The 11,701-nt window shown below is 41.4% G+C and overlaps 1 protein-coding gene across 1 annotated transcript; it reads left to right on the forward strand.

The window, feature by feature from the left end:
• Positions 1–6: 6 nt before the first annotated feature.
• CAV2 (caveolin 2) lies at positions 7–8,110 on the forward strand. The gene is made up of 2 exons (XM_009708759.1): positions 7–177; positions 7,194–8,110. The coding sequence occupies exons 1-2, from the start codon at positions 107–109 to the stop codon at positions 7,342–7,344; spliced, it is 222 nt and encodes a 73-aa protein (XP_009707061.1). The 5' UTR covers positions 7–106; the 3' UTR covers positions 7,345–8,110.
• The last annotated feature ends 3,591 nt before the right edge of the window (positions 8,111–11,701 follow it).

Here is an 11,701-nt window from a genome sequence, read left to right on the forward strand (position 1 = left end):
GGATGTGATCGCGGAGCCCGAGCTCACCCACTCCTTCGACAAAGTCTGGATCTGCAGCCACGCTCTCTTTGAGCTCAGCAAGTACCTGATCTACAAGCTCCTGACCATGGTCCTTGCCATACCGCTGGCCCTGGTTGTGGGGATCGTCTTCGCCGTGCTCAGCTGCCTGCACATCTGGTAAGCGCCTCGGTGCGTGGGCTCTGCGGACAGCTCGGCAGAACCCTCCTCTTGTAGCATTACTAGAGCGACTTCGGTAATCTGCTTTATTTTGAAAGGCAGAGAAAGGGAAGCAGTGTTTTCTCTGTGATTCAGTTCCCTGCCTTGCTTTTACCAGCGGTCTGTGTAAGCTCCTTGGGGCAGAGAGCCTGTTTTACCATTCGTATGGCACCTACCGCAATGCATTCCAGCCTCCACTGGAGTAATAATAATGAGTGCTTGGGTTTTTTTCAAACTGGTTGTTAAGTTGTTAAAATATATGTATTTGAAATGAAAGACCTGGGCAGAAGTATTACTGGCACCTGGCACCTTCTCAGTACGGTTACCTCTCTCATTTTTTTTTTCCACGCAGACTGAAGAAAGTTCTTGAGGGCCCAGCTCACTCTGTCTTTGCCACCACCACAAAATCTACTGTCACTGCCGTGCATCTGGTACGTGGCCATCTCTAGGCGCAGTGCCCCAAAGCACTTCCACCTAAGCAAAGAAGCCCTGCTGAGCTCAGGAAAACTGCTTCTGGCCATGGCCCAGGTTCACAGGCACTTACAGTAGCCCTCCAAGTCACAGCAAACCCAGTCTGCTTTAAACAGAATATTCTGGCAAAATATCAGGGAAGAGTACCTTGAGACCAGAAAGGCAGATGTTTGTGGAGAAGGAAGAAAGGCAGGGAAAAGAATGAGGTTGAGGAAAGAACTGAGAATCCAGCAGGCTGCAGGTGAAGGGATGAATGCAGATTATCAACGTCATTCCTGCAAACAGGATTTTCTGTATACATGGGTTTTGGGTAAAGTCTTGTTTGACTTGGGTAACACTGGAATCATGAAGAAGTTGTTAAGGAAAACCAAATACAATCCAGAAACTGGGAAACAGACTCAAAGCAATAGGAATACGTTGGTTATCCGAACCTGTTGTTGCAATCTTGTGGGTGCGGGTTTCAGTTTCTGAAAGTGGAATGGAAGGTTGGGTTGATGACATTGTCACTCGAATTTTGGAGCACAGACTTTGCGTAATATCCAAAGGAGTTGCAATGTAGTTGAGAGCTGCCCACCTGCTACTTCTCTGGTCCCCAGATTATTGTGAAGACTGTATGGTGTGCCCAGACATTTAGGTCTGTCGACTGTCACCGTGCCATATCATACCGTGTGACTGCAGAAGGGTACGGTGAGCATATGGATTTCCAGTAGTGGAACATCTACGGAAGAATTCATCGGTGCTGAATTTATTAGGATTGTAATAAGTTTTTGTGCTTCAGAATGATCTTGTATCTGGATTTGACAGCCTGGATATATAGCCATGAGTTCCACCGAACCAGGACTCAGGGGTCAGTTTCTATTTATGCAAGTAGTCCCCAGTGGCTCTCTGGGGAACGGTGGGTTCTCAGTACATCTGAAATAGGACTGTCTGAATGTGGCACTCCATTTCCAAAGTTTCCCTTGACCTTCTGTGAACACACTTGCTTCCCCAGCAAGTAATTTTTTTTCCCCGTGTTCATTGTCACTACAGAAGTGATCTTTCATTTTGACCTTCCTTACACCTGGGATGGGTGTGAAAGATTCACGTCACTCAGTAGCGCTATCTGCACCCCCTTGGACCCCATCCAGTGCTACCATCCAAAGCCAGCACTGGCTTATCTTCCCACAACCACAAGCTGGATTTGTTCCAACACAAAGGTGGAACACACTGAAACTTAACTTCTCAGCAGCTCTCCGTGGTCCAGATTTCTTGGGAGTAAGTTCAAAGTTTCTGCATTTGAGAGGATAGGGCAGGAGCAGTGCGGGCATAGGGACCCTAAACGTGTGGTACTGGCTCCCACGTAGCCCCATCGGGTCTGAAAAAAATAGTAACTCCTTGTTTTGTGGGTGAGAGGAAGGGAATTTCATGGGAAATCCCTGGGCGCACCCTCCCAGGTGGCTGCCTGCAGGAGGGCTCTTCAGCATCGTTGCACCTCACTTTCATCATCCAAACCAGTGAGATGATGATGTCGATCTGTCAGGGGAGTCTTTCCTGAGGCTAAATTCGAAGGTGTTTCTACAACTTTTGGAAGCGCTCAGGCGCAAAGCCCTGTTGATTGTCACACATGTTGTCGCAGTTTTGTCAGCGTGCTAAAAAATCCACAAAAGTCTGACTCGGCAAAAAAAATGCGCATCAAGGACACCTCATGAGTTGCCCCCCTCATACCTGATAGTCAATGTTGTCTTTCGCCAGCAAAAGTTGTTAACGAAGGAAGCAAATATTTGAGACTTCATGGAAAACAGAAAGAAAACTAAGTAAGAAATATGTAATAATACACTTTAATTTTCATTTTTAACTATAAAGATGGAGCATATTCTGTTCCTGTTCTCAACCTGGCTGCTTGAGCCAGAATCCAGTTTTACACTACCTGGGAAAAGATACCGATGGGCTGTAACTGTGCCAGCTAGCAGGCTGGTGACCTACGTACAAGCCAGTTCAAGGAAGGCTACTTCTCCACATTTCTTCTCCTTTACTGGTGGCTGTCATTCTCACCACAGACTACACACAGCAGGATTTGTCAGACCCAGTTTTAACATCTTTCTGTGAATATTAGCAAGCTTTTAAACGTATCCTTAGATTGAGGCTGTTAAGGTTATTGATTTTTGAACCTGAGTAGAACACTGCTGGTTTTCTAGGCAGCACATGCAAAATCGTGATATTTATTTTAGATCAGGGACTGATTCTTGTTCCAAGCCACATGTTTGCCACCCCTTGGAAATTAACACTTGAATCTCATATACGCTTTTTGGTAGTCTTGTCTGAGTAGTGTTCTGATGTGTTGCATATTTATCCTAAGAATCCACGGTTCATTTGAGGATGCATAACTGGAGTCTTGGACCTGAGATGGGCTCTAAAGCACAAGGACTCAGCCAGCTTTATGCTCTTGTCGTCAGCTGGAGCAGGTGGTACTCAGAGCTCCTCTCAGCTTGAGCTTCCATTCACAGTGCTAAGATGTAGCCAGGGACTTACGTGCAGAGCAGTAGATAAGGACATGCACCATCTCTTACCTCTTTCTCCACCACTCCGTTGACATACCTTATTGCTACCATACTCAACCCCAAAACCATCTCCCTGCTGGCTGGCTGAAATCAAAAGAAATTACAGTACAGCTATGCCATGAAGACCCACCATATGATCTGGCGTTGCCTTGATGCCTCTTCTTTCACGTCCAGTGTATATCCCTTGGGTTCTGAAGAATAAGTAGGTGGATGTTGTCTTGCTTCCTTTTTAGTTTTATCTTTTCCAGGTCCTGGGATATATAATGTTTGGGTTTAATGCACTTCATATACTGTGTATGTATGGGTCCTGGAAGGCTTTGGTGGTTATCTCTTGCCTCGCTCATAAATATCCCAAGGGTTAATGGGACTCGACAAGAAGCTCTGCAACTGCTAAGTAATTATTTAGCTGTCTGTTCCCAATGCTTGCTTGTATTGTAGAGCCATTCAAGATTTTTAATTCAAACCCATGATGTAGTACATATGCATACTTGGAATTAAGAAATTTAACCACTGAATCATATAGCATGTGAAAAATAGCATTAAGACATGTCTGAGGTTCCATTCTGAAAAAACTTTACAGGAGAAGATGTGATTCTTCACTTTGAAGTGGGAATCTGAATTAATAGTGAATGACTACTCCAACTACATTGCCCAACTCTGTGAAAAGTTGAGCTGCTTTGAACTGAAAATACCCGTATCAGTGGGAATTAAATGGTGCTCTGCTATTTCCAAGAGGTGTTTGGTTCTCGACAGTGTGCCCTCAGGGACTGGCAGAAAAAAAGTCATGTGAGCAAAAATGAGAGAGGTTTGATGGGTATAATCTCGTAGATGTCATGCCTTGAACGAAGAGAAAATAGGATAGGATAGAAAAAATGGGGTAGTTTACTCTTTTCAGTTCAGTGGTTCCCAAGAGTGGTGATTCCTTCTACTTAGTGAAAGGATGGGTATTTTATGGTGTATATACATAGCAAGATTCAATGAGAGGTCATATAGGTAGTTGAAATACCTTGGCTACCCTTCAACTTAGATGCCAAATTCAACAGAGCTTTGATTTTCTTCCCAATGCTGTACTACGTGGTAACACTAGTAGTACCGACATTGCAGTAAATGTTGATATCCTTGGGATATGCCAACTTCACTTCCACCGTTAGACGTTACTCAAGCGAGCAGTTACCATCTCTGTGAATAGAAGTGCAGACTGGGGTAAACCCACAGCATTGTGAATAAAGGATGTATATGTCAACGTTTATCTGATAGGTCACAAAAACAAATACGTGGCTTCTAATGGCACTTGGTTATTTATTTTTCAAATGTGCCTGGTCACTCCGCAGAAGGCACATCACACCCTCTGATGATTTGAAAATGCCGCAAGGCAGGTTAACATATTCTATGTGGAAGAGGATGTGTACTTATATACGTGTAGACACATACACAGACACACGTATTTTAAAAGTCAGAAAATAACTTTTACTGCTGTCTTAGGTGTAAAGGATTTTCTTCCCTGAGGAAAGGTGTTTGAGTAATTGTTGTCTAAGTAGACTGACTTTTATTTTAAAATTAAAAGTTATTTACGTTAATTAGCTTTGGTTGCTTGCACGTTTCATGTATCTTCCTACGGAGTTAGCCTAGATTGTTTTTTGCATGCATTTACCATCAAATTGGATAGCAAGCGTTACAAGGTTATAAAATATTACCAAAACATTTTTGTACTTATTGTATTTAACATTATCAAAAGAGACTGAGTTCTGGTAGTGTGTGAATGACCTTAGAGCAATTGCAAGTAGTACGTTCACTGCTTTTCCAGCCTTTCCTGGGGCTTCACTACATCTTTCCATGAAACTTCTGCGTAGTGTGGTATATGTTTGGTTTGTATTTTATGCGATCCTGTTGACGGAGGGTCCAATAGAAACGTCAGCTTTTCTGCTTCTCTCCAGTTCAGTTAGATCTAAAAAAAAAAAAGAAAAAAATCAGGCCAAATTAATTTTAGGTGGCAGCAAAGGAGCAGTGGCACAGCCTTGATGAGCTAACTGAAATGGAAAAGGGATGAAGTCAGCACAAGCTGAGTGGCCATTTCTGGTGTTTTCCCTGTGTTGCTTGGAGAAATACCTTTTTTTTTTCTTTGCTTATCAACTATATTCTAACAGGTGAAGGCTTAATTTTATTCTGTAAAAATTACCTGTTTTGTATGCAGTGATACTATAGGTGGTTATAAAGCGCATAGTTTACAGGGTTCAGTTTAAAACTAGAGACACATTATTCCAGTAACGCTCACCCTTCTATATGGTGTGTATATTGCTAGCTGTTTCAGCAGAGACAAAAGACGAGAAGGTTTTAGAAAAACTATTCTTGTTTAAATCCATCAGGGTTAGCTCGGAGTGCAGCACAGACACACTAGTATATGGCTTGCATTTTATGATAAAAGCTGAGAATCCTGTTAGATAAACACTGGGAATAATTCATTTTGACACTTTACATTTCTAAGCTTCACCTTTGTTTAAAGGTACCAGGTTTTTTTCTACTTTGTTATTCTGAGAAGTACTCATTGGAAATACACAATACTTCTGTATGTTTTTCAGACCTATGATGAAATAGTAAATTAAATATTTCCTGTCATTCCAACCAAAGCCAACGAGAATTCTGCAAGAACAAGAATAGTGGAACTATGTGGATGCAAGACTGAGATCTTAAATTTTGAATGCAACAGTAAACAAGAACCGAGTTTATTATCTTTATCAAGAGAATCTATAGCTTCTTCTACCTAATCTAGGAAATACATGTGTTATGTATGGCACAGAGAGTTTTTAAAACCTTGTTCTAGTACCACTTCTGTATTACGTAAATTATTTATGCATTTAATTTGTCTGCACCCAAATAAGAAGATCCAGCTTAGTGAAACGATCAAAGATTTTGGCCAGTAAATGCTGAAGAAAGGAGAATAACTTAAAATAGCGTGGTCAGTTATCACGGATCCACCGGCCCTCGTCAGCTGCCCATATGTGCGCTTCTGGCTTTGCCTCCCTTGTAAGGATGCTTGGCTTAAGCCACCACTAATGACCTTGCTTTGGAATTGGGTCATAGGGAGAGCATCCCCGGATGCTTACCAGTGCTCAGGAGATGAAAGCACGATAGTTTCAAGTACGTACCCTGATTGAATAAAAAGAACTTCCCCCTGAGCAGGGAGTTTTGACCTCATTCTACGTTAGTTTCTCACCCACAAATGAAAAACTTTACAGGATCAGCAAGATTTCTGAGGTTGGGCATGTCTCTGTACCATAGTAATCCAATGTAACCGGATATTGCTTTACCTTTTCTGGTTTATTGTAGTGATGTTAGATTGGTAGGCATGAGAGATGAACATGTGTCTGGGCATTTGTATGTGCGAGAGAGAGAGAGACAGGTAAAAGAAAGACCAGAAGAGACAGCAGAGGAAGAACAGATCATAAAGAGCAATGTTCCCAGTCAATCCAACTGGGGAATGTTGTGTTTCTGTCCTGAAGAAGACAGACATTCAGATATGACCACGGCGCAGCTGAGTCTTTAGGGAATGACCCTGCTCTTCAGCGGGATTGCAGCATATCACGTACGCCAGCCCTTCCAGCAGCAGGGAGAGAACAGCAAAAGTTCACCCCTGTACAGGGCACGTCCAAAAATGAGCTCAGCATTGCCAGTTTGGAAGCAGAGACACGATGAGAAGAAAGCTGGTGTCTCCCATCCCGTGTGCTGCAGGCAAGTGATGCTGGCCAGAGGACCACACGCATCGTGGTGCTTCTGCACACGCAGGTGTGAGGCTGTGAGCGAACAAAATTGATGGAGAATGAGTGCGAGAGTGTCAAATCAGCTTGTTTAGAGATTCAGCATTATCAAATCACTTCCTCTTCCATTAAGATCTCACACTTGCGTTTGGTTATCCTGATTTCCCTGTGCTATAGCAGCAGCAATCTTCAAATCTTCCATTTTCTCTTTTTACAGGATTGTGGTGCCTTTTGTGAAAACCTGTCTCATGGTCTTGCCTTCAGTGCAAACTATATGGAAGAGCCTGACAGATGTTTTCGTCGTACCGTTCTTTCAGAGCATAGGCCGATGCTTTGCCATGGTTAATATACGCCTGGACCAAGAGTAAACGTCGGGGATGCGACACTACTGTAATTGTAGCTGGTGTGATACCTCTTTGCTAACCTAACATGCAAGCACTTACCGTTCATTCCAAACTGTTGAATTACGATGGCTGGTTTAAGTGGGAACATGCTATTTTTCTTAAAACTCATTTATTTTCAGGGAGATCAGTTTAAGAAGTAGGCAGTTTTTCATAGCTCACTATTTTAACAACAGAGCGATCGCGGAGTATGTTGGCAACACTTTATTTTAATGGTACGTTGATGGCGAGGTGGCAGGAGAATTCTCGTGGAGGTTTAACAGCCACCACAGCGATAATGATTTGGCATTACTACTATAAATATTTCGATGAGGAGGCTGTGATACCTTAGGTGAAACTGATCTCTAGGGTTTCACCTTGACGTTACTGCAGTTCCACCAGGGATCATTTTTGGCCCTCGCTATGCAGATTGATAAACCCAGTCCTTCCTTATCAGCAGTTAAAATGAATGTGACTCGTTGCACAAACATACAGGGAAAGGAACTGTTGTGTAATTCTCCTATATTGGGGAGGAAAAGCTCCCTAGAAATTTATCCCTTAAAATAAGGTGTTAGCTAATGATTTGGAACATCAGCTAATCTGTATATTTTATTTAATGAGAGGTTAACTTTGCTGTATATTTTGTACCTTTGTAAATGGCACTTGGTTGGTTTTTCGAAGCATTATTTCTATAGTATTTGAATTCTAACCAACTTACTAGGCAGCAAGAGTGACACACTGCAAAAAATGACTTTAGAATCATAGAATCATTTGGGCTGGAAGGGACCTTTAGAGGTCATCTAGTCCAACCCCCCTGCGGTGAGCAGGGACATCTCCAACTAGATAAGGTTGCTCAGAGCCCCATCCAGCCTGACCTTGAATGCCTCCAGGGATGGGGCTTCCACCACCTCTCTGGGCAACCTGTTCCAGCGCTTTAGATACCTAAAATTTGCATTTCTAAATTATGTAGATTTTTAAGTGTTGCCGTGCAATTCATTATATATGGCTGCGTGTAAAATCAAAGATTGTAAGTGTTTTCGTACAAGACTATGCAAAAGAATTGGAGATAACTGTTTATGAGAAATGGTTTTTTATTAAAAATGGGGTGTAGTAGATGCAACCCTGCCTATTTCTGTGTATTACGTGTAAAAGCAAAGATTGTGTTTTCGTACAAGACTATGCAAAAGAATTGGAGATATCTGTTTATGAGAAATGTTTTTTTATTAAAAATGGGGTGTAGTAGATGCAACCCTGCCTATTTCTGTGTATTATCTGTGTGAACATTGTGATATTTAAAACCATAGACACTATGCTGGCACTTTAACTAAGTAGCAAGCTCTTATAGAAGGCAAGTGAGTGTAATTGGTATTCCTGTCTAGTTCTCCTCACCTATTGACTTGTTGCTTATTTGCTGCTTCAAAGCCTAACCCCTGAAAAAAGCCCTTCTTCCTTCTGCACCTCGTATGGCTTTGTAAACCAGAATAACAGAACGTACGCAGAGATACATTAAAATTACATTGGCCTTCTGATGGGCTTCTGCTACTGTTTTCTTTAAATACAGGTGGTAAGTTGCAATTGTAGAATGTTTGTATGATTTAGAATGTTATTTTCTAAAATGATGCCACAGATTTCTTATCAAACAAGAGGTATATAATAAAATAATAAAATGTCAGCTTTTTGCCATTTTCAACTTCATTTTTTCAGATTTCTCAACTTTTTAAAAAGCTCTTAAAATGCCAGACAAAATGCATAGAATACTATGCAGTTCTTCCAAAATGCGGGAGAGGGAAAAGAAATGGATGAGCATCAATACAGTTCCAGTATTACCAACTTTATTTAATGTACTTATAGTAGAAAATGATGTATCTCTGTGTGTCATTAAGCCCAGACAGAATGATTGCTTTCTCTGAAGTAGGTCTCTCTGCAGAATTTTGGCTACATTCAAAAAAAGGCTTAATTCTTTTTACAGGTGCATGCTTTCTTTACAGGTGAGCTGCAGAATTATCTTTTTCTTCTTTATTGGCCTACAGAAGCTAGCTGACACTGTATATTCTTTGTACATTAAGAACATCTTTGTACGTTAAAGATATTTTTACCATTTGTGCCATTTAGAGAGGGATTCATATGGCTTTTGAAAACTGGATCTTAACGATTAGTGCCTATGGAAACTTCTCTGGAGTTTTTTTTATTCTGCAAGAAGTTAGCTTGTTGTTCAGATGTGCTTTTCAAGATACCTTTATTATGTTAAAAATGGAAATATCTCTTTTGAAAATAAAAACTGGTCAGGCTAGGCTTGAACTCTTTTGAGAGTTACTTTCTTTTACAACATCCGAGGATTTTTACAAAGATATTTTCCATGGAAAAATATCCCCTTGATGAATTCATTTTTAAAAAAAAAAAAAAAGAAAACAATCGGTGCTAGTTCTTGTGTCTAAAAGGAGCCCTATAAAAGCCTAGGCTTTGAGGGAACTCAACTCTGGATCCAGGCTTTGAGAATGAGGCCATTCCCTAGAGAAAAATGTATCATTTTAGGCCATGCACTCCTGGATCTATGCATTCTTCGATAGCTTTCTGAAGTCATCTGGCTCTAGCTACCACAGGCAATCCAGTAGAGTGGTTTGGTTTGTTCTTATTTTGATTCAGGCTTGTCATTAATTAGTTCTTTTCACCATTTCTCTAGCTGTTACAAGACTCAAGCAAGCTTGTAATTAAGTAATTAAAGCTGTTAGTTTCTTACGTACTTTGTAGCAGTATCTTTCTCTGGAAGAGATGTGCTTTTACTAGAAGAAAATAGCAAATGCACTGTTAGGCTTAGGGAGAAATATTAGATGCTTGGCAAATAGGCTTACTTCATCCATGAAAGGAGTGGAAGGAAACGTGAATGTTTACAGACTCTCCAATACTTAGGTGTGAATCTGCCCCGGGCAACTCCAGCTGGCAAGTATTCTCTGGATTTGATGGATTTGACAGTTCTGACAGACACCCCGAAGCTCTGCCACAGCTGATACTGTCAGTGGCTTACAGCGTTGTTGGACAAGAGGGACTGAACGGGCACTGGCGCTTGACTGTCATCTTCAATATAGGGGGAGGTTCCTTCAGTTCGTCTCCAATTTGGTTGAAATGTGGACAGACCATCCCAGCTGATCCCTTAACAGCAACTTACAGCTGAGAATTTAGGCAAGAAGGGAATCCAGAAACTTAGTCTCATTGTCTGCAACAAACGTAGGAAAATTTACACCTGATTCAGGCCATCTACTTTGATCCATCTTCTTCCCCTCTGTGGAATGGGGAAAATGTTACTGCTCTTAACAAGAGTGGACTTCCTATCATCATGGTAGAGTTATGAGGATAAATAAATAAAAAGTGTGAGATATCCTGATTCCAGACTGCCTCTTGTTACTGCAGACCTTAGATTTATAAGCATGAGCCGGAGATTCAGTTCTGTCATGCAAAATATTTCAGCATCTTCTTGTTTGTGAGGATCACAACTAACATACAGAACTAACCCTGGATTTGTGTTCGGGGACTTTTTTCTTTTAATTCACAAAGAAATTTAACCTGCCTCCTTATGAGAGCTATGTCATAAAGTCCTTCTAATCTGACTCTAGAACTTTTATATTTGTGTCTTATCTTTCCCCACCCTACCTGTTCACCGTATAAATTGGAATAAACTCTTAACAGAAACTTTAACGTATTCATAAATGAGGAGCCTTTTCCTACCTACCCAAAAAGCTGACTTACACATACACTGACTGAAAAGTTCAGAACATGCCTGCAGCTCTGGGACCTCAGACCACACACTCCTGTTTCGTGGAAGCCAAAGAATGGTAAGTCCATTATTTTTACAGGGTGTGATCATTCCCCCACCTGCAGAGATAAAACTATTGCTGTTAAGCTGGATTAACTCTAGTTGAAAAATACATGGAAAAATACATGTGAGTTTGGTTTTTTTTAAAGAAAAAAAGAAAATGCAAATGGAACAAGGTCAAACACCAGACACGCCACCAGTGTTGTCTGTTAGTACACTGTGCTCATGAAAATCAGAGCTGAAGACCTCCAGCAAGTACCCGGAACAAGCAGTTGTGCATTAAAAACTGAGGTGCTTTCTTCCTGCAGGGATTTACAGCCGAGGGGGGAATTAATAAAGGTTAATTTTAGCCTGGTGACACAGTTTATTGCAACAAAATGAAAATGTCTTTTGGAGAGGCAATTCAGAGGAGCTGAGATAGGTTCCTGCTCTGAATCGCCCTCCAGAGAAGACTCTCTGCACTGATTAATGCAAATGTTGGGTTTGGCTTGGTGCGGCTCCTTTCCTCTGCTACCTAAAAAGTTCTGTTTGCTGCAG

The sequence above is a fragment of the Cariama cristata genome, unplaced genomic scaffold (assembly GCF_000690535.1).
Source record: "Cariama cristata isolate BGI_N322 unplaced genomic scaffold, ASM69053v1 scaffold39550, whole genome shotgun sequence".
NCBI classification, from domain to species: domain Eukaryota; kingdom Metazoa; phylum Chordata; class Aves; order Cariamiformes; family Cariamidae; genus Cariama; species Cariama cristata.